This window comes from Falco naumanni, chromosome 5 (genome assembly GCF_017639655.2).
Source record: "Falco naumanni isolate bFalNau1 chromosome 5, bFalNau1.pat, whole genome shotgun sequence".
NCBI lineage: Eukaryota > Metazoa > Chordata > Aves > Falconiformes > Falconidae > Falco > Falco naumanni.
In genome coordinates, this window is record NC_054058.1 from 85,826,762 (window position 1) to 85,854,431 (window position 27,670).

The 27,670-nt window shown below is 42.8% G+C and overlaps 1 protein-coding gene across 1 annotated transcript in view; it reads left to right on the top strand.

Moving 5' to 3' along the window:
- The first annotated feature begins 1,734 nt into the window (after window positions 1-1,734).
- MAPK11 (mitogen-activated protein kinase 11) overlaps window positions 1,735-27,670 on the top strand; it is a 33,500-nt gene continuing 7,564 nt past the window's right edge. Inside the window, exons 1-9 of the mRNA XM_040596154.1 lie at window positions 1,735-2,141; window positions 15,784-15,913; window positions 16,839-16,897; window positions 17,995-18,106; window positions 20,549-20,578; window positions 20,704-20,751; window positions 23,144-23,258; window positions 23,376-23,447; window positions 26,083-26,162. Coding sequence (XP_040452088.1) covers window positions 1,750-2,141; window positions 15,784-15,913; window positions 16,839-16,897; window positions 17,995-18,106; window positions 20,549-20,578; window positions 20,704-20,751; window positions 23,144-23,258; window positions 23,376-23,447; window positions 26,083-26,162 — 1,038 coding nt within the window. The 5' untranslated portion in view covers window positions 1,735-1,749. The remainder of the gene's footprint in view (window positions 2,142-15,783; window positions 15,914-16,838; window positions 16,898-17,994; window positions 18,107-20,548; window positions 20,579-20,703; window positions 20,752-23,143; window positions 23,259-23,375; window positions 23,448-26,082; window positions 26,163-27,670) is intronic.

Consider the following 27,670-nt stretch of genomic DNA (forward strand, 5'->3'; position numbering starts at 1 on the left):
GAGACAACTCAAATGCGCTGTCCTCCAACCTCTAGATTTTCCAACATCTCCCTCATTACACGGGGTAGAACATCATATATGTAGTAATCAACACAGCAAGATAATCAAGCACAATCTCAGAGTCACGATCGCAATACAAATAACTGACAGAAGCTCACAGAAGACAGGAAATTGAGAACTACTGTACATATCAACAAGACAGAAAATTAACCCCTGTGGCAATTACACGGTTAGAAGCCTGGGCATATATGAATAGACTCAATTTCCAAAAGTCATGGCTGCAGTTAGCGAGAAATTAATACTTGGTGAGGGCCAGAGGCCAAAACAGCTGCAGAGGCCAAGCAGAATAAAAATCGGCAAGCAGGATTATTTGCTTCATTTTGGCACTGGAAAACATTTGGGCCTGCTTACTCTAGGGGCAGCGGGGTGCAGGCAGAAATATTTCTTCTTGGTTTGGTGTAGAGCGACTGCACTGTTACTCTGATTTTAAAACTCAAAATGGTGGTGCTGCGAAAAATAAGAACAACGAATGGATTTTTCACACTTACCACTTTCTTCAAGTACTGTGCCTTCAGCACAGAAATTCAAGTGGGACCAAGGAGCGGTGTGGAGAGGACTGGGGAGCCTGTTGCACTAGAGCAGCATAGAAGTGAGTGAGAACTAGGCTATGGCTTTAGGAGTACTTCGTGCCCCTTAAGCGGAGGGCTGCAGATAAATGGCTGTAGTGGCATCAGTCGTGTATTTTTTAATTTGAAATGCACTGAGCAAATGCCAAAGTTGCTGGCAGTGTTCACTCAGTTAGTCCTAGTATGGAAGTCCTGTCATGCAACACGGGCTGGGGTTTTGGAGCTGGAACTTGAACCCTCCAGTGTTTGGGGCATACATAAAATGTGCCTTCTGGCTCATTATGGTCACAATTTTTCAGGTGTACGCGTTCTGCACGCTCACAGTGATGTCCTAGCACAAGCTGAGCATGCATTTGCCAAAGTGAACTGCAACTCATGGTAGAGGAACACAGTGGACTTACATGAGCGTTCTGAAAAGAGAGGATTTACATTCCAACACTGATTTGAAGGCAGGTGCGGAGCGACCTCTTTCCTCCGAATCTGTGCAAGCAGGTCACATACCAGTAGTTTAGAGGTGCTCAAGGAAGCATAAGAAGTTATGGAAGGAAATAATACATAGGAAAATACACCGGTAACATTGCAGTAGCGCTGCAATGATTCCAGAAATCATTGTGTATAAAGCGCATTTTGGAGAAAAGAGAAAAACAGCAGTAAACAACTCTGAGAACCTTTTACTTTAATTGGTGCATGAATTTTGAAGATTTCAAGTTTTCAAGATTTTTCCACTGTTATCCCGAGGGCTTGAGCCTTCCTTGATGAAAAGCAGAGGTGTTTGGAAGATTGCATGTGGGAGCCAGAGCTTTAAGGGGAAACTCCGGGTACCAGGGGATGTCCAGTAAACCCGAGCTCCGGCCAGAGCCACGGCCGGCCCCGCGGGCCATGCCCCGACTCAGACCCCGGTGCGGGGCCGCTGTCGCTGCAGCCCGGGCGAGGGGGTCCGGCGGGCCGCGGGGCAGCTTCAGGTGGCCGTGGCAGAACACGAGAGGTGTCAGCAAGGCTCCCGGCCACCTGCCGGTGCCAGGGGACGGGCTGGGTGACCGGGCCCGCCCGTGCTCCTCCCCGGCGGGGCCCCGCGCTGCCCGCGCGGTGCGGCCGGTGCGGTGCCACACGGCGCCCCGCAGCGATGCCGGCCGCTCCGGGGCGGGGCCGGCGCCTCGCCACACCCCGCGCACTCCCCCCGCGGGAGGACACCGGGGGCGGCCCTGGGGCTCCTGGGCCTGTGCGCCCCTCGCCCCCGCCCGGGCTCTCCCCGGCCCCGGCCGCTGCCCCCACCCCCTCGGCCTTCCCCTCCCCTTCCCCTGCCGGTCCCTCCTCCCCGCCGGCGCCGGCCGTGCCCGCCTCGCTCCCCGCCCCGGCCGAGGGGCGGCTGCCGCTGCTGGCTGCCGGCGGCGGCTCCGCGAAAATGTCCGAGCGCGGCGGCTTCTACCGGCAGGAGCTGAACAAGACGGTGTGGGAGGTGCCGCAGCGCTACCAGAACCTCACCCCCGTCGGCTCCGGCGCCTACGGCTCCGTCTGGTAGGTGCGGGGCGGCGGGCGAGGGGCCGGGAGCCGGCAGGTGCTGCCGGCCGGCGGCGGTGGGGGGCAGCCCGGGTGCCGCCCCGCGGGGGCAGACGGAGCTGGGGCGGCGGGAGGGACCCGCGCCGAGCGCCGGGGCCGGTGCGCGCCGAGCGGAGCGGGGCGGTGCGGGAGGGGGGGTGCCGTGCCCGCGCGGCGGCGGGCCGGCCTCGGGCGTGCGGCGGCGGGGGCGTGTCCGGCGGGCAGCCGGGGCGTGCGGCGCCGGGGCGCTCCGGAGCCGCGGCCGGCGGCCCCGCGGGGCCGGGGCATGCCTCGCCGTCACCCGGGCAACCGGGCCCGCCGCCGCCGCCGGAGGGCGGCTCCTGCTGGCCCGCCCGCCGCTAACCCCCCTCCGCCCGCCGCGCCGGCCGCCCGCCGCCTCACGGGGGTGTCGCGGGGCCGCCCGCCGGCCCAGCGCCTGTTAAACCGACCGGCCGCCGCGGGGCCGCTCGCCGGCCGGCGCCGCTCGCACCGGGGTGGGAGCTGCCCCGAACCCGAGAATCTTGCACAGTCACGGCGCGCCCGAGCGGGCGGGGGGGGGTCAGCGGCGGGGCGCGGGGCACGGCCCGGAGCTGTCCCCGCTGCGGCCCGGCGGGCTCCCGGCCGCGGTTACGGGGCGGGCACGGCCCGGGCAGCTCTGCCCGCGGAGGCGGGGGGAAGCCGGGGGCGGGCGGGGGGCAGCGGGCGGAGGGGGTTTCCCCGCCGGTGTCAGGGGAGCCGCAGGTGAGCGCGGGTTGCCGCCCAGGGGCTTCGGCTGCTTAGGGCAGCCGGAGGGTTTGTCACATCTTACCGCGAAACGTTTCCCTTGTTTTTTTCTGGTAATCGCTATCTCAGGCTTGCGCTTTTGGGAAGTCCCAGTGCAGTTGGGCTATCATTTTCATCTTTGATGCACGCTTGACTATGCTTATAAAAGCTTTGAATCAATTTTTGGAAATAATAGTGATGTTTAAGGGGTTTCAGAAAAAGAATCGTGTTTCTTTTGTAAGCCGGGTAAGTAGAATTACATAAAAACAATCCATAATGGGCCTTTAAACATGCATACTCACAAAAAAAAGATTTCTTTCATACTTAACTTTTTGTCACGGACTAAACTTGCGTAACAGTCGCTCACAGGCAGATAGCAGAGAACAAACGTTTATGGAGTTTCGTGTTTGTTGCTTCCTTCTCTAGCTCTGTGAAATGCCCCGATTACATGTAAACTAGGAATATGCGTTTTAAAAGCCTCCAACAGTCAGCAGAAACACTTGGGACTAGTGCGAAGCATCTCTGAATTCTTCTCTTTTATTATTTCAGGCTTATAGTTGCACCAGGGAAATCTAGGCAATTACTGTGTGACTGTTGGTACCTGCCGTTGTAGTTAACCATACAGTCCTGTGACAACTGATATGAATAGTTTTACAACGACCTAGTTCATTCAGGCTATAGAGTCTTAGTTTACTGTCTCCTTTTTTATTTTACAAACTAGGAGCTGTATATACGGTTAGGAGAGTAACTACTGTTATGTTTCAGCTGAACCTACATTTCTGATTATTTTCCCAATTTATGCTGATGTAGTTTTAAGGGGAAGACCCACTCTGCTGAATTTTGTAATGAGATGTCCAGACTTTTGAGAAATTGTGAAGAAAATCCAAACATGGTTTGCATGCAGCACAGCTGGTGCTTTGTCTTTATAGTTAATTCATTGTACTTACTTTTTATTTGTCTGTGAAGCCAAGGGAATCCTAGTATTTTATCAATGGAGAAGCCTAGGAACTGAGATGTAAAGTGGAGACTGGAAGATGCTATGGGAAAGGTTTACTCTAAAATATACATTTAAGAACAGAATACAGCAATAAAATATTGCTCTATATTAATAGCCTTGTTAACATCGATGAACTGTAAACCCAAACAGAAGCTTGAATGTGAGGAAAAGTCTCTCTCAGAAAAGTTATCTATTTTTAGTGCCTATTGAAATTGATTTTTTTTTTCCCCTTTATGTGCATGTGCTTTACCCAGGAGACCTACAAGACACAATCATTCCCTTGAGTAATATGCTATATTGCTTTTGTGAATAATTGTACTCCTATTCAGTAAAACATCTAAAAACATATTTAAGCCTTACAGAAACCACTGGAATCAAACAAATTCTTAAGTGCTTTGCTGAACAGAAGCCAAGGTCCTGAACTCCAAACACTGGCTTTAAAACAGGAACAAAGTTGTTGTAACAAATCTTTTTCTACCTCAGTGAAACTCTTTAGTCCCTGCCCTTTCCTTTTCTACCGTAAATTATCAGTCGCATCTGATAGACTTGTGCAACTGAAGTGATAACGGGTAATAAGAAACATATTGTAAATATTTACATTTAAACTAACTTCTGGTTGCCCTTTTTTGCTTGCAGCTCAAAATCAGTAGAAGAGTTTGCGTGAGGAGGCTGTGTTTTGGCCCAGTTTATTGATATTTCATAAGTCTCTAACAGAATTTGTGTTTGGGTTAGTTTTTATATGCAGATGCATCAAATGTGCTATGGAGATAGATACCATTTTAAAACAGATTCACTTTTAGAGAGGTATCTATATCAAACACAGTGCTTTCCGGTATGTTTTCCTTGGTTTTTATTTAGATGTGGAATATGTATAAAAAGCAAACCTTCCGTAGCATAAAAAAAGCTCTACTGCATTTCTCGCTTCTTTAATGACACATCATAAAGAACAATCCTTCCTGGAGATCCTCAGAACTCAGTCACACTGCCAAGTGGCATTGCACTTCAGCATCTGCGTGAACCACAGAGAGAACCGTGAGGTCTTTCCCCCAAGTACTTGGCTCTTGCAGTACATTCTGTGTTACTCCTGTATGTTAACTCTGCAAAGGGCTTCCCTTTTTCTGGGCTCTATTCCTATGGCTGTTCAAGCTGGTGGATATTCTGTCATTTGCTGCTGCCAAATCTGATTATTTTATTTTTTTTTTGTTAATTTAGGAAAAATATCAAAGCCCAGTGGAAGCGTGGTGTGTATGGTAGTTTAATTGCATTGAAAATGATCAATGGAGTCTTCAACAGGACATTTTGGTTAATTTTTCAGGTGATGTCTGCATATTAGCAAATACCAAATTTACATGCAAAACTTTCTTTTGGAGTTGTTTTCTTTGTGTGCTATAGCTTTGCTTATCAAGTTGAGGATTTTTTTTATATCGGACAATTAATTTAACTTTTCTGCTAGTCAAAACTCAATTAAATTTAAGGTTTTCCTGAAAAATACATTTTCACAGTGTCCACCCCCAAAGCTGGGTTTATCTCTCATAGAAGTCAAAGGGCTGATTGACTATTACAGACCACGCACTGTCCCTGCTGAATGTGAGTGTTAAAAACATTTCTGATTTGAAGTGCAGTATTTAAGCTGATAGGCATTTAGGTGGGAAGCAGGCAAGTGTACTTTCACAAGGTAGTCTTCATCTACAGCCGTTTCGGTTTAGATCTAGAGAGAAGAGACAGTTAATGTCTTGGGACAAACTGCATTTTAAACTCTTGACCCTTGTGACTCTGCCTTTTAAATAAAAATTCTGGCTGTGTTTGAGTCTTTCAGCTGTCCCAGTGGTAGTGGTTATAAACTGGACTTCTGGCCTGCAGCACCTCTGCCTCCCTGCTGTATTACCCTGGTGGGACCGCTACAGTTTGCTGCCTGTCCACCTTTTCCTCTGGGAGCTGGCGTTCCACCTACTTGAGAGAGAGCTTCTTCATCTTTCTTTTTTGAAGACTTTTTATTGTAGCACAAATTATGTAATGTGAATAGATTTTGAGGCTTTTTTTTTTTTTTTTTTTTAAACCCTGTATGCCTCTTCTCATGCCAGCTTTTGTAAACTGTCTTCCAAGGACTACTTAGTCTTATTTTTGCCTGGGAGGTATGAGACGGCCTTCTGCGGTGTGCCATCTCTGATCTCTAAACACGTTGTTTCCCATTAGCGTGTTGGAAGCTCTGTGTTCTGCCTTCGTTGGAAAGGGCAGATGAACCAGAGTGAGTCCAGAGCTTCTTCCCAACCAGAAACTCCTGCACTGTTTCCTCAGAGGCAGTTGGCATCAACAGTGCTTACATCATGCGCTCAGGCTCTTTTAATTTTAAACGTATGCAATGCCTGACACCAACTTGGGTGACGTAACATGTTTTAAAAAAGAGGCTTGCTAAGTCAGAGTGTAACGGCACAGGCCTCGGTTCAAGAAAAGCAGGAAAGCGAAGCCTACCTTATGTCATTTACACAATGCAGCAGTTCAGTGGGTCCCTCTATCTTGCTACCGTAAGTGCAAGCTTAAGATCCATTAAGTTTTTGTCCTGGCTGATTTTGGGGAAAATGGGGAAAAGGGAGGATGGTGTTTAGGTTTTGATTTTGCTTTGAGTAAGTACAAATGGAAAAATAGAAGCGGAAGGCTTTAATTCCTAAGTTTAACCCCTTCTTTCCCTCATCCACTCTATTCTGTGCTTCTGGTTAGATTGTCACTCACAAGTGTTTTGGGGGCAGTAGCTTGCAAGACGAACATAACATTGCTGATTCTGGCCTTTTCACACTGAGGATCTCTAAGGAGATGCTGAGACACCTCCGTAGCATATGAGGGTTTTTGAAGGCTGATATAAACTGTGTTTGACTGACAAAGAAAAGTTCCCTCAACCAAGATTGTACTGGATGACTTTTGGATGTTTTTTTCAAGGGACCTTTTACTTAGCTGTAGTGATAGCAAGTACATGATTGCAACTATGGGATCAGGTTACTGGACTTAGATGTCACTGTAATAGTACACGCTAGTTTAAACAGTAAATGCTGAAATAAACTTTTAGAGTAGTAGTAAAACATACCTGCTGTATGTAAATACAGCTGGAAACCGAAGACTATAGATCTCTGCAGGCTAAAGGCAGAATCCTAAGCACATGTAAAGCCAGTTGACTCCCTTTGGTCTGTTCCTCTTTTGGATCAGGTCTTTTGTTTCCACTGCAAATACAGGGACTGAACTTCATCTACATATGTTCATATTTTATTAGAAACATTTCAAACAATATTGTTAAAATACTGCTGTCCAAGATCTGCTAGCAGTTGTCTATTTTTGGTATGCGACATACAGAAGGAAAGTTTTGAAGCCTTTCATTAGTTTTGCAGATACTTACAATGAGCCCTTCTAAGCTTATTCAAAGGCTTGAAAACTTCAGTAGAGAGGCTGATACGAGAGTCCAGTCAGAGCCAGAACACCTCTTAAAAGTGTATGTATGTAATAATGATACTCAGAAATGCAGCCTTGAAAGTGAGGTTGCCATAGGGAGGAGAACTAAATAAAAGGAGTTACATGATCAGCGTTACAGGTTAGGAGGAGGATCGTGCAGCAGCATTGGTAGAATGAATGGATGAATATAAGTGAAGCAACAAAAAATGTTGCAGAGTGGGATAGACCCTTAGAGGAACGTGATGAAATAGCTATTAGTAGTGAAGACACAGTGGGGTCTGCAACTACAAAGCCAAGGGAGGTCAAGAATTCGCTAAATTTTATGAAAGATGTGTGAAGGAAGATGGAATAGTGTTTTTGAGCACTGGCCAGGGAGATATCACTGAAGAGTTCATTGAAAGTGGTTTTGTTGGAGTACTAGGATGGAATGTAGGTTGCTTGTTATTCTTTTGTCCAGTTTCATCCTGCGTATTTCCCAGCTGTTGGAACAGTGTAGTTACTGACTTCGGAAAGGAAAGGGAAGTAGGATGGTGATTAGTGGAGTCAAGGTTCTTACTTTAAATGAGCATGTCTAAGAATGCTTTTAATGAAGGAGGCTGAATCAGGAAGGAAGTGTTTGTGGAGAAGAATGAGAAGGGCTGGGAATGGCTGTGATGGAGATCTCTATGTAGGATGCTGTCACTAAGGCTGGAGTAGTTTGAGAGCAGATGACAAACGTCTGTATGTGTGCGTGAGGAGGGGTGGTAGAGGGAACTGTAGGAAGGGTGAAGAACAGGCAAGCTCAAGAAGTGGGGAGGATCATAATTTGTATGATGCAGGTTTTCATTCAGGAGGAATTAGTGAGTCTTTTTTAGAGAGAGAAGGAGTATGGGATGGAAGACAAATGAGAGGCATGAGATGAGCCAGTTGTGGCAGAAAGGCCACAAGGATCATCGAATTACAGCCTTCTGCGTGGCTGCAGGAATACATTAGCAGAATAAAAATTCTCTGCAAAGGGTCTCCTCCGTCCCTACTTCAATATAATTTGCTGTAACATGCATCTTCCTGGCCACATGATGCAGCAGTGGCATAACTAACTGCTTTCCTTTCCTGCTGTCAGTTGTGATTGCGATTGCACTTGGCTAGGGGATACAGTTTCTGTTCCAGAGCCCTTAAAGTCTAGGGTCCCGGTTCCTTCAGCAGGGTTTCCCAAGGAACTGTTTCCAGTTTCAGAACTTATTAGCCTGTTGGTACCACAAATCCAGTATCTTAGTTCTTAGTTCTGTGTCTACAGTCAGGGAGGGAGAGGGTATTTCAAAACCCCTACGTGACCTGGGAAAAAATTGCTACCGTTCCATTTTTTGACTGTTGTGGAGAGAGAAAACAGGAAATTTGAAAGAGAAGTGGGGGAGGAATAGGAAAAAGAAGGACAAGAATGTAAGTGAGTTTTCATCTGTTTAGGTTTATCTAAGTACTTGAAAGCACTGGTGGCTTTATTGAAGTTTGTATCCATGAGCATTTCTAGCTCTAGGTTTAAAGCCCACAATTCGTAACTACCTGGCAGACTTTTTTTAATGAAATGCTGAATAGAATACATTTGTTATTAGCAGTGTACTGGCTTAGTGGCAGCTGACAGATTTTGTTTACACACTGACATTGGGCTTATAGGCTATCTAAAATACTTTATTATTTTAGTGCCCATGAGCTGGTTACACTGCTGAGGAAGCTAACAGCTTACAGCCCCAACCTTCTGTATGTTTTTTCTCACAAGTATGATTTTAAATGCGTCACTCCCACTGATGTAAGCTGTACTGTCTGTAACTTCACCTAGAAGAGTGTGACTGACTGCCTCTCTGTAAAGTTATTTGAATATTTAAGTCACTGTGGAGACAAGAAGAGACAGATCAGAAGATTAAAAATAGCTTGTGGATTCAGAGGCTGATACAGCATTTTATGGTCATGTTGTTACATTGAAAGAAGATTGGTGATATATTCACAAACATATTCACATGGATAGCAATTATTTTTTAGTATTTTTCAGTGTCTGCTTAAAAGTATGTACATATTTTTATGTTGGTTATGGAACAATTATGCTGCATGTGTAACATTTTGTGGATTTATATTTAGATTTAGTGGTAAATTAATCTGAGATAATTGACAGTGATTGTACTAAAGCCAAAACAATTGATAGTAGTGCTCAGCATGGTGTGTTGGAATAATATCCAAGTGATGGGATGTAATTTTACAATACAATAACCTATCATCATCAAGCAAGGGGTTTTTTTCCTCTAACGAGGAGATTAACATGTCGTTTCAGAGCTGTCCATTACTCATCCTCCCACCTCTTGTGTTGCTACCATCTCATTTTTCTTTATGGTTTCCTTTTGAGGCACATATATGCCGATTTTTGTGGTTTAGTAAACAAACACACTCTGTACCTTAAATCTAGCTCTTAAAGAGTGGAAATCACCAACTTGAACTTGCATAAAGTAACAAAACATTTATAAAGATGGAACAAATGAGCCGTTTCCTGGGTTTACTTTGCTGCTTAACTTAGGCTTACTGCAGGTGGCCTTTTTCTGTTGTTCTCTTGCTGTACTGCCAATAGCTATTATGGTCCATTTTCTGGTATTGGATAGGTGCTGTTTGTGCTGTTTGTGCTTTTTTCAAGACAATATTTCAATAAAAAGTAGCTCTATTTATTAAAAAACAAGATCCGGGAGAAATCCCAGCAGACAAAGATCACAAACTAAACCTTGCAAACAAAAACCAAAATCCATGTTACTCGTGATGACTTTCATTCGCTTATGTGACATTTATGAGAAATGCACATAAAAAGTTTGTCATTCACTGGAATTGTGAGAAACCTGGATTATATAATTAGGCACTAGAAGACGTCCGGGAGCAGTGTTCCTGTGTGTCCCCCTTTCTACCTTACTTGCCAATGCATGGTGCAGTAAGGGCTGCCTACCTCAATGGCTAGGTTCTCTGTGTGTTGACCCCTCTTCTGTTCCTTCCCCTCAGTGCTTGCTCACAGACACCCTTCTGCTGCTGTTACTTGTTTTTCTCAGGAATTCAGGATCTTACAAATTAAGGGGACGTTTGTCCACAAGGAGGTTCCTGTCTCCTGTAATGGAAGGAGTCAGTGGGTACATGAAAGGATGCTGAGGTCTGTGGATAAGAGCACAAAGTTGTAAATCTGTGTTTTGAGCATAAATTGCATTTTTAATTCGGGGTTTTTTTTCTCCTAACACTTACATGTAAAGGGGAATCTTCCTGTGTTCTGAAGGAATGTGACCCTGTGAAGGAAAGAAGCTTGTCTTGTGCTGCAGTGGAAGAAATAAAACCAGAAGCCTAGAACAATATGGGGAAAACCCAGACCCAGTGTCCTTGTCACATGGAGCAAATTTAAGGATCTGCTTCTGTACAGCATTCTCTCCAAGTTTGTTATAGTGTGTCCAACCAGTTGTCAAACTTCTGATGATGTAGAGATATCAGCCTGACAAGCTGGGACACTAAATTATATATAAAAACATTGGAAAAGTTAACTCTTCTCTGTATTTATTTGCACTTAACCCCAAATGAATCACTGAGAATAAGTATACCAAATTATTTGTACAGATGCAATGCTTCCACAAGCATAACATCACGCTTTGTAGACAACCAAAACCTCGTGGTTATCTGGGGTGATGGGGATGGAATATTGGCTGACACAGGTAGCCTACAGCAGATGGGGAGTTTGCTGCAGACACAAGACTGGCACCACATGCAGCCAGCTTGGGTCGTGCCTTCGTTCTGCACCAGCTAGACCTGAGCTGGCTCTGGGAATGAGGAGAACTCACTCAAGCTGAACTTTTTCCTGGCACGGTGGGTAGTACAGTGCCCAGCTCATAAGCCCTTTCCAAGCCCAAAGCATTAGGAAGTTCAGGGACTGGCTGTGGTCCAAAGGGACCAGTTGATCCCAGGAAGTGTCCTTCCTGCATCGGATACTGGAGTTCCCTAAATAGGGTACGAGTTGGCTCCGTGCGTGGCTTGTTAGACTGGGCTCCCACAAGCTGCCCTCCAGCTGTTGAAGCAAATTTGATCCTGAAGGCTACGTAGCCATAGCTGAATAGGGTGCTTCTAATCCCCGGAGCCCTGAAGGGTCTGAGCAGGCTGTGCACGTGAACGGCTTGCCTGTCCTGTATTGCTGCTCTGCAACCACAGAGGATGAACTGGCTGTGGATACTGGGGAAATGACTGTATGTAAGGCCATGTTTATAAACATCAGCTGTAGAAATCCACGCCCCATCAAAAGTCACGAAGATAGTATGAAGCTGTTAAAATCCTGTGCTCTCTGCCTCCTGACTTTTTAGACTACTTTAGCTTCCTATGTTCAAACTTTCCTTGGAAAACTTAAGGACTGGGAAAATGTGCATATAAATAGAGAATCATATTTCATCTAGTGGAACTTCAGTAGAATTATTAAATATAGGCGTTGACAACACTGAAAAGGTAGGTCTAATTTAAGCAATGATTGAAAATCACACGAAGCAGAAGTCTCTAATCTGCGTGAAAGTGGTGCCATCCCTGTAAGCAGAATAATGGGGGGTTTATCCTTGATCTTGGAAAGGACAGACAGCAGAAACTGTGTCATAACTGCAAAGCATTCTGGGTCAAGAATAATTGTATCTGCAAAAGCTATGGCTAAGATTGTTACAAGTTTTTTTTCTTGTAAATTAAAAAAACAGTAATAATTGTTTATTTTTATATTACAATTGTCCATCTAAAGTGGTGTTCCCATATGCTATTGAGGCATGTGAGCATACTGCTTAATGATGATGCCAGAAATAGTCACTGATGATGCACAATTAAAAAGTCACTTATTTTCACTGCTTACAACAAATGAAGTGCTAACAGTAAAGAATACCTTGGAGATGGGAGATGATATCCCTTTGCAAGTGTCAAAGTTTATATCCATTCTGTCCAGGTACATGAGGTAACATCGTAAGCAGAGGTAAGACACCTCAGAATAAGTAGTTTCAAAGAAACTCAGGGAGCAGCAGCTGAACCAGTGGAAGGATTGTTTGTGTCCAGGTGTCAGTGTAAACCGGGTATATACACAAGTGGCTGGCCAAAGCTGGAGCCCGTGCAAAGTGACTGTGCCGAAGAAAAAGGCACCGTAAGTTGCCACAGTGGTTGTTTGTCAGGGGGTGCAAACACCAAGGGGCTGGCAGAGAGAAGCCCTCTCCAGTCCCAAGAAGAAGTGGGGGTGGGGTGAGCTGGGTGTCACAAAGGGAGAGGGAAGGTGAGGGCTTCTAACCCTTTCCTTCCTTGTTAAGTCAAACTTGTTAACAGCACGGTTTGTTTGTGAGTTTTTTTGTGGTTTTTTTAAGAAGCTGTTTTGAATCAGTTTAGTGAGGCTGGTCACAGGCCCGTGAGGTGCCGAGCAGAGGTGGGCCCATATTGTCACTGTGACTGAGACCAGAGATGTCCTACCCAGGGACTAGCCTGAACGCTGAAGGTTCTTGGGGAATTCACACAGAAGGGGAAGCAGCTCATCCTGCCACCTAACTGTTGGCTGGGGATGCTGGGGGATTCAAGGGACAGCCCAGCTTGCAGCTAGGATGATAGAATAGCAAGAGGGGGAGACAGAGTCCAACATGGAGGTGTGAGTGCACACAGGGAGGAATGCAGGAGGCGGCCTGCTGCTTGCAAAATGTGATCACAGGCAGTAGCAGAGGTGACAGGTGTACGTCGTCCTTGCATCTGACAAACAAGAGAGTTCAAACAGCAAGCAATCTAAAATTTTGAATGCTTCACTGTTAATAACTTGGATTATGATGATGGTAAACCAGGCAAGGAAAGACCCTGAAGGCATTAGCTCTGACTATCACTTGATACAGTTTCTTGACTGCAAAGGAACTCACGTAAACCAAGTCAGTCCCTGGCCGGTGCACCTCCAGTTCATGATTTCCCATTGGAGGTCCCAGGACTCAAGTTGCCATTTGTTTGGGTTTGTTTTTTTCTCCCCTTCCAACCCCCCCCCCCCCCCCCCCCCATGTGCTTCCATCCTGGGTCTAAAAAGCTGCTGTCATAAGAATTACTGAAGCTAAAAAACCCTAGTGCTGCGTACCATCTGAAAGCTGTGCAGCCTTGAGTCATATGGAGTATAAAAATAAATCTGTCTTAAAGATCAGTGTTTTTTAAATCACTGAAACCCACATTTGACCTTAGAATTGGGAGGAGAGGGATGTTTATCATGGTAATAGGATTTAAAACAGAATTCCTCCTAGCCTTGTATAATGTATGCAGTATTTCACAAGCCGGTACAAGCATGAGTGGAAGGCTTGTGAATTACCAGAAAACCTGAGATGTTAAGTACAGACTGCTGTTTTGGGCAATGCTATTTATTTATCTGGATAAACATTTCCTTTTCCACTGGAAAAAAAAGTTGGAAAGGATAGAGAGAGTATTTGTGAGACTGGGTGGTGTTCTCCAGGGGCTTAGTTGGCCAGGCAGGGCAATTATGTCTAATCTTTGTTATATTAACGGCTAAGCGTTGCCCCTTCTTAATTCTTCAGATTTACTTGTGCAACCTTCATGTTGTCCCTGTGGCCAGTGATGTGGAATTTAAGATACCTCTGTTGTCAGTTCTTCTCACACTGTTCATTCTTCAGCTGCTCCATGTATTTGAGCAATGCAGCATCCTCATATCCTGAATTCTGTCATCCCTGCTCTACTGTTGGAACAATTATCTCTGTTGTATCTCCTTCTTCCTATGCTTTCTTTCTTCTGCTCAGGGAATGCCCTTCCCAAGGTGCTCAGCAAAGCCGCAACCCTGTACACCTTTAAAACTTCCCTGAAGATCCACTTCTGTGATGCTTGCAAGAAGCTAGCTAAGTAATTGGCTTATCTCTTTCATTTATCTCATGAGTGACTCACTCTTTCAATGGTGCCTGCAAGAAATTCATGATTAAATCTACTTCCTCTTACTCTGTTTTTATCTAATAAAATGTTGCTGGATTGTGCCCTGCATTGGCCTTCAGGGAGGTTGACACAATTCTAGGATAACTGGATCACAGCCACCTTTTGGATGCCACTCTTCTTCCTGCCCGTTTGTTGCTTGTGTACTTTCTTGCTTCTCATTAGAAACACCACCTTGTCCTCCAGCTGCCTGCAGATAAAGAGGCTTTGCTCTTCAGTTGGCTCTTCGTGACTTTAGCAGAGTACCAAATATGTGTAGAAGACAACCTATGTGGAGCTGATGATAGGCTTGGTGTATCAAGTTTAGGAGCTACTCCAGGCACGAGTGATGTTTTTGTCTCCAGCAGGCGTCTCCGACCACAATTTGCAGGAGTGTCTGCAACACGGTTCATAAGGAGCTAATAGCATTTGGTGTGACTGTTGACTGTTGTCATCTTGCTCTTGTGCATTTTTCATGTTATCTCATTTTCATGTGTGTACTCGGAGTTCACCAAGATAAACGTGTGAAGGTTCTGGTCTTGCTAATGCTCTCTGGCAAGCATAGATAGTGTTATGCGCACTTCCAACAGAGAATTGCAAGGTGGTTTAATTGATCACATTTTTAACTTAATGGATAAGAGTAACAACTGCAAGAAAATTATTTTCTTCATAAAAGAAGGTAGCAAACTGAATCATTTTATAATTTTCATGTGTAGTGTCATGAAGTAATACATTTAGGGATCATTTTTTATTCCTGTGCTATGTGACGGACATCGTTTTATTGTGGCTTCTTGTGCTTGTCATGTCTTTCTAACACACAAAACCCAGTGTGTCTCACTTCTGTGCAAATGGTGACGTGCGTATTTAGTGTCCTCTTCAGCAGGGTATCTCCATCTGTATGAAGCACACGCTGTGTTGTCAGCAGGATCTGTGGGCTGGGGTGTAAGACGTGTACCCATTGTTCGCTTGTTACCAGCATTTCCCAAGGAAACACTATGGCCTTGGCTATGTCAACATCCTAATTTGATACCAGTTTTGTGCCCTAACAGTCTAGCAAGCTAATGGTCACACAGGTAATTAATATTGTTAGACACAACGGCAACATTCCTCTAATTAGTAAAGACTCCAATTTGTTCAGTAAGACCCAGAGCGTGAACCCCCATGTTACCCTACAAGCCTTGCCTTGGAGCTGGAGGCTAGAGCTGCACTAAAGGAGCTAAATTCTCTGGTTACTTTTCGCGCCATCTGGGAGAGGGTTACTTGGGGATGAGTTTTGAACATTATCAGAAGCGTTAGCAATGTGCAAGATGGAAAACAAGGGAACTGTCTTTGAATACTCGGGAGTTACTGCTGACTGGCTTCCCTGGCTGCAGTCCCTGGATAGAAGGTGAAAGAGGGCAAAAGGAGGAGTGAGAGTCCCCAGGGGAGTACAGGTTTCTCCAGTGAACTAGCTGAGAGCTTTGAGCATGCCATCAACGTGGACTTTTCCTTTTTCTCTTCCAGTTCAGCTTATGATACCAAAACAAGACAGAAGGTGGCAGTAAAAAAGCTTTCGAGACCTTTCCAATCACTTATTCATGCGAGGAGGACCTACCGGGAGCTTAGGTTGCTTAAGCACATGAAGCATGAGAATGTAAGTGGAGAGAAAGTTCTTTCCCTTCGGATTTTCATGAGAAAAGTTTGAAATATAGCTTAATTTCAGTTAGGTACAATCTTTTTCGAAAAGTATATGCAACTCTAAGCTACCCAAGATACCTAGACCTAGCCATCTTACGTGTAGTGAAGTACTGGCCTTTGAAGTAGAGACTTTCAGTAAAAGGCTGCCTTTTTATTTAAAAGTGATCTAATTTCATCTTGAAGATGCAGCTAGTGAAATCCAAAACAAGTGGTCTCACTCTAACTAAAGCAGTGAGAGTGTTCTGCTCGCTGCTGTTGACTGCTCTTGAATATCAGTCCAGGAAAAAAAAACCTGCTTTTGCTGAATTTGGATTCTGTTGAGAAATTAAGAGCAGGTACCGTCATTGAAATTAACAACAGTTTAGTATCTAGATGAAAGATAGTAGAACTCCAGGCCCCAAATAATTGAGTACTATTCTAAGTTTATGTGGCAATTAGTTTCATTGGGAGTATCTACCTGCTTAAAAGTAACTTGATGAATTGAAGCCTGAATAAAATATAGTGCAGTGAAAAGTATCCTGGAGAAGGGGTGCTAAGAAAATTAAATGACAACAGAACAAGAAAACCGACAAAATTGTGCATAATTTAACAAGCCATGTGTCACCTTTTCTGTAATGAGACATTGCTTTTCCTGCCTTTATTTCTCATTGTCCAAAGTCTTGTAATTACTTTTTGTAATTAATGTAATTTTCTGTTGGTCATGAAGATAGCTGTCGCTATACCTGTATAGACCACCTATTGTGCCAGTTGTACTTTTAAAAAATGACCATGTGTCATATTTTTGTTAAGTTTCATCCCCAAAATGCTAAGCACTGTCAACACTAATTAAATGTCACTTTACAGATTTCTAAAAATAAAATGTCTGTTCCCTCATCTTTCAGGTTATAGGATTGCTAGACGTTTTTACACCTGCAACGTCAATAGAAAATTTTAATGAAGTGTAAGTAAAATTTTAAAATCATTCTGACTAGTTAGTAAGTACCACTTTGGTTTTTAAAAGGAAGCATGTACATTTGCAGCCACAGTTGGCTTTGTGTGAAGAACCCCAACAAATCTTCTTGCAACTTTTCCATAAAAAAGGAGGCAGGACGATGGGCCTCATTTTAGTACTTTTTTGAAATTATAGGTATATGGTAAATGATTTGATGCTGCATAAATGCCAGTAATCGTGAAACTTTTTCAGTTCAATGATGTGTTAGCTGTAGATTATTTTTTTTCACAGCTAGATGGGATAGTTGAGGAATGCAGGAAAGTATTCTGTTGGTTAGAGACAAAATAAATTTAGGCTACGTTCCTAACTAACTTAGGACTAGGTGTATTTTGGTGTTACTCGGACATATGATCTATGCAGAGTTACTCTTGGTTTCATCATGTATAAGCACTAAGTAAACAATTTAGCGGAAGAAATAGTAATGAATATATTTTTGTTTAAACGGAAATTAGTGGCCAAACCCCTTTGACTCTGGGGCAGAATTACATAAATGAGAACTGGGTATGATAGATGCATACTTTTGTCCCAGCACTGGGTTTTTTGGAAAAGAATCAACGTTTCTGCAAAATTTGTCAAAAAATAAAACTTCCAGTGGGGGCAGGGAGGGAAGTTACACAAAACACTCTTATTTCAACCAATCCAATGTTAATCTCTGTCATCAGATATTCTGGGGCCTTGCAGGTACCATAGTTTCAGTGCTTCAGGCTTCCACTTTGATGCTGGGTGAGGCTTCCTATTCATCCCAAAACTTGATGCATTCTCCCCTCACTAAACTGCTGCAGTGTGTCATGGAGAAAAGAGATATAAGCTTTTAATGTACTGTAAGGATTTTTCTTTTTCATGATAATATTAAACCTCATAGCTGTGATTCCATTATTAAATCTTATAGCTGATTTAAAGGGCATAAACTGTGTATTAGTGGAAAATGGAAAAGAAACCTATGTGGGAGTGTGTAGTTACTCTTTAGATGTGATGCTTTTGGAGGCTTTTATGTTCTGCCATTCTTAAATGAAGCATGTTATTTGTTCTCTGTTTTATTCTCACAGGTATCTTGTGACAAATTTAATGGGTGCTGACCTGAATAACATTGTGAAGTGTCAGAAATTAACAGATGACCATATACAGTTTCTCATCTATCAGTTACTTCGAGGTCTTAAGGTACTGGCTGAGTGCAGGAGTTTGAGTCAGCAACCAAAATGTTGTAGTAATGACTGGTTCAGTCTCCAGTACTTAAACACTTTTTTTAATTTGTCTTGATTGTGGCTATCTGTGCACTTTTATTTCAGAAATTATCAGATCTTTTTTCTAACCAGAAATGAGACCTCAAGCCTGCTAATGTTTACATGTGCAATACATGTGAATACTCCCCTTGAACATTAACTTTAGATCAGTGTCTATTTAAGTTATTACTGAGGGAGAATCACTTGCTATGTAGTGTCTCAAGTGGACATGTTCTGTAGGGCACATTGTGTGCTTTAAATACTTCACCTGTCACAAGATAGTAATGAAAAAACTTCTAAAGAATGTGGAATTGATAAAGAATGATATGGCAAGTAACTCACATTTGTGCTTTGGAAAACTACAGCCCTGATTTTTATGGAGAGCATCCCATGGGTGAAGAGATAACCAAGTCAACTGGTTCTTTGGGAAATGTCTGGAAGTGGTTTATTCAAGTGATGTGTGATGTTGCACACAATCACCTAGGATTTACTCTGCTTGTAAAGTCATTGTTTCCCTTTAATTGTATCAGTTAAAATTTATACGTTTAGATAACACGGGCAATTGGCGATGAAACTGTAGCAAAATTTTCTTCCAAAAGAATTAAAATAGATACCACTTTGCTGACATTAAACATGGAAGTGTCTATAAACAGGAGAAGATGTAGAAAATACTTCCAGTTACTAGGTGATAAGCATTTTCTCTGACCAGCATTGATTTTCCGGGGTATAAGCAAAAAGAAAAGAGAAAGGTCAGCTGCTTTAGTAGTTAACATAACAGTAATTAATATTTTAGACATGGAAAATAACTGTGTGTTTGAAAGCAAGACTTGGTAAATACTGGCTCTGAAATATACTACTTGCCTGATTTTCAGCAGGTCACCTTGTGCCTGAGACTAATTTTTATTCATGCATGCGAGGGTTCTGTCAGTTTAAGTGCAGATTTCAGTGAATAAAAATTGCAGAACTGAGGCCTTAATTGCTTTGTCTCATTTACTTAAGTTAATAGCTTAATTAGGAAGATGGATTCTGGAGTTAATTATCCAGCTTGCGGTTTTGAATATAAGGCTATGTTGTGTTAAAGCTAAATAATAGTAAGAGTTTTGCTCTAAAGTGAATATGAATTTCAGAAATGTACTCAGGTGCATTTCTGGCTCTGTTTCAAAGGGGAGGGGTCGATGGTGGCTCTCATCTGTTCTGGAATTGAAATTCTCATGTCTCATTAGTCGAAGAACATTTGATCATATGCACCTCCTCACTTACATCTCTGCTGGAGTCATTACAACGTGTATTTGCATACCTGAGTAAGCTTTGGGCTCGCTGGTAGGTGTGTTCAGCAGTATGGAGCACAGGCTTTGTGCCCTGCAGAAGCTGTCTGCAGAAGCAGACGAAGCATTGGCATGGAACTGCATAGTTCAACAGACTCCTGAGCTGGCTGGTAGAGGACTGCTTGGTGGCACCAGGAGGAGATGTTGTCATTGTCTCAGCAAAGCAGGGACACAGCTCCTTCTGTTGCAAGCAGTGGTTTGGTTTCCTCTTCATTCAGCTGCTCGCAGCTGTTGGAGCTCGGGGGTGGCCCTGCCCTTCCAATAAATGGTGCATAGGTCTGCAACAAGAAGAATGCCCTTGTGTTTTCTTAGGGTTTTCTCAGCTGATATACAGGTTTTGCATGTAATCTCTGCTTATGAAAAAGCAGGTGAATTCACCTCTAGAGAATAGAACAGATTTTCAGGGTCTTGCTGATCCTGGTCAGTTAGGTCATAGATAAATCGGTTGTTAATCCTAGCAAGTAAACTGTAGGCAATTACAGAGTAAGCTTTTCTCAGTCTTTGAGTTTTAATGTTTTATGTAAAATAGCAGACACTGATACACTGCTTTGGGCCCCTGCTTTAAAAGTAGACCTGAGGTAGTGCTGTGGTTTAGGTGGGTATTTTGGTCGCTAACCTGTCCCAGGGTGTGAGTCTCTCTCACCACATCAGCATTCACAGTATGGGAAGGTGACTCGAGGAGTCAACCATACTGCTCGCTAGGCCACTGACTTCACTGAGCCACTAGCTGAGCAACATGGACATCCAGATGAGACTGGAACAAATTCCAAATTGGTAAGAAACTTTCAACAGAAGAATCACTGCAAGTTCTTTTGTAGTAGAATCTAGTCTTCATGGTTATTACCTTTCTTGAAATATCTAGCTCTGGGTAATACAAAACAAGGAGGTTTTGAAGTTCATCATAACTCCGTTTGATCTGAAAATGTAGTGTGACGTAAGTCTTTTCTATTTATAAAACCATCGGTCTCAGAAGCTAAAAGATAAGACAAGTGACTCGTACCTTCCTTCACCTCTAACTTCAAGTCTTACCTTTTCTTTTCCTTTTTGTTTCACAGTATATTCACTCAGCTGGAATCATCCACCGGGTGAGTTCACTCATTGCAATAATAAAAATGGAGTGTGTCCCTCTGTGCATCAAAAGTGTTATTAAGACACAGTTATACTTTAAAAGGTTAAAATTGTACTTGACTAACTCTCTGTTTTGCTACAGGACCTGAAGCCCAGTAACCTAGCCGTAAATGAAGACTGTGAATTGAGGGTAGGTATCATGCTGTTGTAATGAAGGATGTTCTAAAAGCCCTCAAGATGACAGTTTTCTGAGAAAATATTAGGTTCTGGTTTTTATTTCTGATTCCATTAATTTCAACTGCTTGCTACTGTTGCTCTCCTGGTATAGAAAACACATTTCCATGAATATCTGTTTTCTCCCAAATGTTAATTTAGTATGAACACAAGTATCTTTGCCAGATGTTCATCCCTAGTTCCTTGCAGATGGTACATAGGCTAATAATTTGGCCCATGAGTGGGTACTTAACTGAGTATGTCTTGAAAGTTTGACCTGTGATATGTATCTGCATCTGCCATGTTTAGATGAAGCCTTGTAACAACTTAACATTTTTTATATCTATAGAATTTACAAGCTAAATTAAATAATGATTTTAATATCAGTATCACCAGTTATAGGCACTAAAAAAAAAAACCACCACACAAAAAAACCATCAAACCCAAACCCCTCCAAAAAGAACCCAGTAATCCACACTTCTCAAATGCTATTTTAATGTACACATCTATATAAATATGTATCTTTTGTGTATCTGTGTGATGCGATATTACAAAATAAGCATGGAGATGTCTTCTATCTTTCTAAGCCTTTAAGCCTAAGAATGAAAAGTTTAGCATTTCTCCATGACAGCCAGAAACATCGTTCTCCCTGTGACTGAGACTGATGTAATCACTTTATTCCAGCTGCGAGGGATTTAAGAAAAGATTCCAAATACTTCCAAGATCAGCAAAAAATCACAATAGTGAATAAGAGCAATGCAGTTAGGTTCTCGCGCTAATCCAGATCTGTGGTAAGAAACTGTAGTTCCTGTTTGGTTTAGTGACGCTTGCAGATGCTCAGCAAGCTTCATGATTATCCCTCTAATGTTTTCATGCATGTATGTTCAGCATCTGTGAAATTTTACGGGTCATCTGGGTCTGATCGTGCACTCTAAAATGTGTGCTGTATTTTTGTACTGTAAGTAAAGGAGACTTTTAATCTTTTTTTCTACTATGTGGTATCTGTGCACATCCCTGCTTAGCATTTGTTATGCTGTTCTTTGCTTTGTTTATATTTATAGCTTTACTTCCTCTGTTACCAAGTTATTTTCAGATAGAACAAACTAGTGGATATTTCCAAGTACAAACAAAAAGGGAATAGAAGCAAAAAGAAGGAAAACATGTGTGTGTACACATTTGATAGAAGGGATCAGCTATTAAAGAAAAATACTGCTGAAACCCTTATAAAAGTAAAGGCATTAGTGCTAGAGTTTCATGCCATTATTCATGCCTTGTTTGCCTCATGCTTTTATTTTTTGCTTATTTAAGAAATACATAATACTTCTGAAATATATTAGAAGTAAAGATATTAACATGTTACTTATATCTTAATATTTTTCTTTAGGCTTTTTATATCTTTAAATTGGATTATACTCTTAAAATTTCTTTACTCCTAATGAAAAGGATTAGCTATCAGCTTAATAAATAATCCTGGGTCTCATCACAGGAGGTTGCCACTGATCTTAGTTCATATTTCTATTTGAAGAGATGCTAACTAGCTCCGATGACTGATTTCACGAACAGCACTGAGGCTTAGATGGTACCCTTTCACAACAGTCTCAGAGTTAGGGATACCTTTTATCTCCACCATTAGTGGGACACAGACAAATCAAAAAACAGAAAGCAAAGAAATGAACAGGAGAAATCTAATTTAAATAACTTCCCGTCAATGTAAACTTAGCAAAACATTCCCCTCTACATGCTCTCTCTTGCTATCAAGCCTATGAGTAATATGTGTACCTAAACAGAGCTCCTCTGTTGTTTCTGTGGAAGAGTTCCACTGAAAACAGGTAGTATATGGTTTAAATCTACCTGTTACACAGGATATATGTTTCTCTCCTAGTGGCATCAGAATGTTGTGTGATTTGGGTAAAATGCTTAGACAGACATGAGAGGGAAACAACAGAAATTCTGCAGATTTTTGATCAGCTCGTGGTCTTTAGCTGTTTAAATGGCCAGTGGCACTTACCATTGGCATTTTACACAAACATTCCCCGTTGATATTGTTTCATTTTTTTATAGCAGCAATGCTTATTTTTAGCAAATAAATGTGAGTTTATTAAACTTGAGGCAAAAAGTAAAGTTTGCCTTTAGAGGACAAAGGGCCAGGCTCATCGCAGTGGAAGCACCTTTATGCAGACCTGTAGGGTGCTGTGATACAGCAGGAAGAGCAGATGAGCTCATCTGCAGTGTTGCTGTTTTACTCCATCAGTAGTGAGGGACTATGGATAAACTCAGAAATAAGCAATGTGGAAAATCAGTACCTATAACAAAAGTGAAAAGGGATTTTTAAAAATTATTATTTATTTTATTTTATTTTAATTCTGTAGATTTTAGACTTTGGTTTAGCTCGACAAACTGATGATGAAATGACCGGATATGTTGCAACAAGATGGTACAGAGCTCCAGAAATTATGTTAAACTGGATGCACTACAATCAAACAGGTAAACTGTGAGGACTTGCATTTTGCTACAGCTGGATATAGTGATAAACCAAGAAGAAACTCTGTTTAAGAATCTTTTCAATTCATCACACACATTTCTGTCTCCATCTTTTGGCAGTTGACATCTGGTCGGTTGGATGCATCATGGCAGAGCTATTGAAAGGGAAGGCCCTATTTCCAGGAAATGATTGTATCCTTAAGATAAAACTTAAAATGCAGATATAAAAATGTCTCTAATTCTTCCTTTTGTTCTAACGATCTCAGTGTTTCTATGGAAATGGTTTTGAGGTAACAAGCTTTTAAAACAGTAAACAAATTTTTGCTAATCTTTCAGTTTAGTGTATATGAGAGCTGAATGAGGGACCCACTGGTAGGAAAAAAAAACCAGTAACAGATGTTCCTAAACAAAATAAGTGACATTTGTTCTTTGTTGTTTATCTGAATTTAAATAATAGCCTAGTTACAACAGAGCAGATTTCTTCCATGTGTGTGTCTTACTGAAATAACATAATTTAAAACTGAAGCTGAGTAAAGGCAAAAGTTTATGATTAACTAATATAATTATAAAAAATAGAACTGCTTTTAGACTGGAAGTTCCCAAAGTGCAAACAAATTAACTTTTAAATAATAAATGAGTTAATAGGCACATTGTGTCCTGTTATTAAAAAAGCCAGCAGTTCCAGAAATGCTACAGGAGCAACAAAACCCTCTTTTTTCCTCAGTGCTGTGCTGTGGTCCCTGCTGGAGCGTCAGGGATTTCCATTGGCGTTTCCTGTGCTGGCAGGAGGAAAAAAAAAAAAGAGCCGTTGCTGAGGAGAGCAGTAAAATAATAAAAGAAAGCTGAAGAAAAACACATAATGAGGAATAAGGAAAGAACTGCATCGGAGGAGGAAAGCTTTTAATATGAGAAACAAAGGCACATTCTTCTGTACTGAATATTGACTTTTCTCGCTACTCTGAAACCCCTCAAAAAGCAAACACTTCTGCTAAAACTAAGCTGTTGCCAGGTGCAAAACAACATGACATTAGAATTGCCTGAAAAACTGTGCAGGAGAGCTGAGACACCAAGTCTCCCTGCTGACCTTTTCTTTGTGCTCAGCGTCGTTGGGCTCTATTGTAACCACAGGCATTGTCCAGATGTTCATCATCTGGATGGTGACCGTGCTTCAGACTGATTACATGATATGTATTATTTGGAAAAATGAATAGCTATAGTTTTCAAGACTTGAGATAATTTTTGCTGTTATAAAATATTTTCCACAATTATATGATTACATCAATTTAAATAAAGTTTTAAAATAACCTTGAGTCTCTAGGGAAGATGAAGTATACTTCACAGATCATACATGACAATGAAAAATAAATATTTTCAAAGTTTTTAATCTTGAGACTGATATAAAACAGATTTTTAAAGCTACCAAATGAGAACTTTCTATTTACCAGCCCTCAGATTAGCAATCTAGCCCTATGTACTCACAGGATCACAGAACGGTCGGGGTTGGAAGGGACCGCTGGAGATCAACTGGTTCACTCCGCATCTTCATTCAGAGCAGGTTGCACAGGGACACGTCCAGGTGGGCTTTGAATGTCTCCAGAGAAGGAGACTCCACAGCTTCTCTGGGCAGCCTGTCCCAGTGCTCTGTCACCCTCAAGGTAAAGAGCTTTTTCCTCACATTCAGGTGGAACTTCTTGTGTGGCAGTTTGTGCCCGGTGCCCCTTGCCTTGTCACTGGGCAGCACTGAAAAGAGCCTGGCCCCATCCTCCTGACACTCTCCCTTAAGGATATTTGTAGGCATTGACAAGATCCCCCCTCAGCCGTCTCTTCCCCAGGCTACACAGGCCCAGCTCCCTCAGCCTTCCCTCACAGGGGAGATGCTCCAGTCCCCCCACCATCCCTGTAGCCTCCACTGGGCCCTCTCCAGTAGTTCCCTGTCTCCCTTGAACTGGGGAGCCCAGCACTGGACACAGCGCTCCAGATGTGGCCTCACCAGGGCAGGGCAGAGGGGCAGGACCACCTCCCTCGACCTGCTGGCCACGATCCTCCTAATGCCCCCAGGATCCCACTGGCCTTCCTGGCCACCAGGGCACACCGCTGGCCCATGGGCAACTGGCCGCCCACCAGCACTCCCAGTCCCTTCCCCGCAGAGCTGCCCCCCAGCAGGTCACCCCTGGCCTGTGCTGGTGCTGGGGTTACAGGCGCAGGACCCCACACGGGCCTTTGTTGAACTCCATCAGGTCCCTCTCCACCCAGCTCTCCGGCCTGTCCAGGCCTGGCTGAAGGGCAGCGCGGCCTCCTGGGGGATCAGCCGCTCCTCCCGGTTCTGTATCACCAGCAAACTGCTGAGGGTGCCTCTGTCCCCTCATCCAGGGCACCGAGGGAAAGGTTGGGCAGGACTGGACCCAGCACTGACCCCTGGGGAACACCATCTCCAGGCCTCCAGCTGGTCCCTGGGCTGCTGATCACAACCTCTGAGCTCTGCCGTTCTGTATCGTATTAGACTGTTCTTCAGAAAGCCCTCAGATCACTGAAACATAAATGTGCTTTTAAAATTGTTTAAGAATATGTGAAATTGGGAACTGGGACAGGAAGCACTATTTTGCGTGCTGTTTTCTCACGTACAGGCAAACCTGACAGATTCATATTGTACCATGGAGAATTTAATGCTCCAGGACTAGGCCTAACCAGACATGAATGAGTATCCTATAAACTACAATGGAGTTGTCTTGCTGAAGAGTTCTAAACATCTTAACTATCTGCGTGAAAGCTCATTACTTGTTTAAATCCAGAAGGACCATGTGCTGTTTATTTCCCTGAAATAATGCAGATATCGATCAACTAAAGAGAATAATGGAAGTTGTGGGCACACCCAGTTCTGAGCTTCTGAAGAAGATATCATCAGAACATGTGAGTTCACAGCTTCGTCCAGTTAACTGACTTTCTGTCATTCTTTGCTCTAATTGTCGTGGTTGTGTTACACAGATACTCTGATCTGGAAATGAGCAAACACTTCATAGTGATCTCTGTTTTTTGCTGCTGGAATGCTACTATTCAAAAAAAACTCCTTTTAGAAGTATCCAAATGCTTTGACTGTCAGCTGGATTAATTTTGGTACTTGTTCTTATGTACTCAGTTTTTGATGGGAGCTTTGTAATTCGTCCTGATGATCTTTTACTTTGCTGCTATACTTACAATAAAAAAAAATTCACACTGGTTCTCAGCTCAGAGCACTATATTGTTGCTATAAAATCTGATGTCTCTGTAATTTTTATGCTTTCCATTGTTGTAAAGGATCTAAACAGAGATATCAGAATTAGATCATGTGTTCTGCATGAATGCTCTTATTTGGATCCCTAATTTGAAATTTGTATTTATTAATCTGTCTGAATGCTTGTGTGAGGTCCACTTTGATGGTAATACCTGTAGTTAAGTGTAACTTTTAGCTCTCCGTATGACTTCTTTAAAATAATAATCTAGTAAATGAACAATTTCCACTTTGTTTCTCTGCTCAAGCTACACTTAAAGGATTTACTTTAAGCAATAACCATCGATATCCAGCTGTGGAATGAGATGTGGTATTGATTGATAAAGGCAGGTGATGAGCACAGTGTAAAAGGTCAGATAAACAACAGCACACAGAGGCCTCCTGAGCTGAAGATGTTTTCTTAAACCTTTTCTGTATATGCCTCAGACTAATACTAATGGCTACTTTTCAGCTTGTGTGTATGTCAGTAGGTTTTGTTTGAACTTACTAATGAATACGCTTGTGGGTTAAGTAAGCAAAAGCAGTAGGAGAGCTGGAACAACACTGTACTTCTGGCAGGTCCAAGCATAACAAAACCTCATCAACACAGGTCAGTGCACAGCACCGAGTTTGTGGGTACCCAGCACCTGGGAATGGCCAGTGCAGGAGGAGGAGGATCCATCCTTGTGCCAGGGCTTGGATCAACCAGCAAATCTCAGACTGTGCCATCCTAGGCGTAGGTCCTTGTATAGCTTTTATGTGTTATTAAGATCCTGTGGGTTTTTGCAGTAACACATTCAAAGTAGTGTATGCAAATGTATGATTTACCCACAACTAGTCAGTTTGTGAGCTTTTTGATTATGAGATTAGGCACCTTAAATATTTACTGGAGATAGTATCTGCTTTTGTCTTTAATTTCTTGTGTTTTGGAGCATACCTCAGTGAGCTACAAGAATCCTGGAACTGGTTCACTGGGGTTAATTATACCTTTAGATCATACGGAGAACACAAAAACCAAGTTAATGAATGGCAGTGCTGCTAGGTCACCTCTGTGCTGCAGCTGCCTAGTTAGAGGAGCAATGTTAAAGGAGGTATGTACCTTGCTTGGAGGTACTTGCCTCTTGCAAGGGAGTGTCTATTCTGTTCCTTCATTCTAGTTCTTCTTTACCTA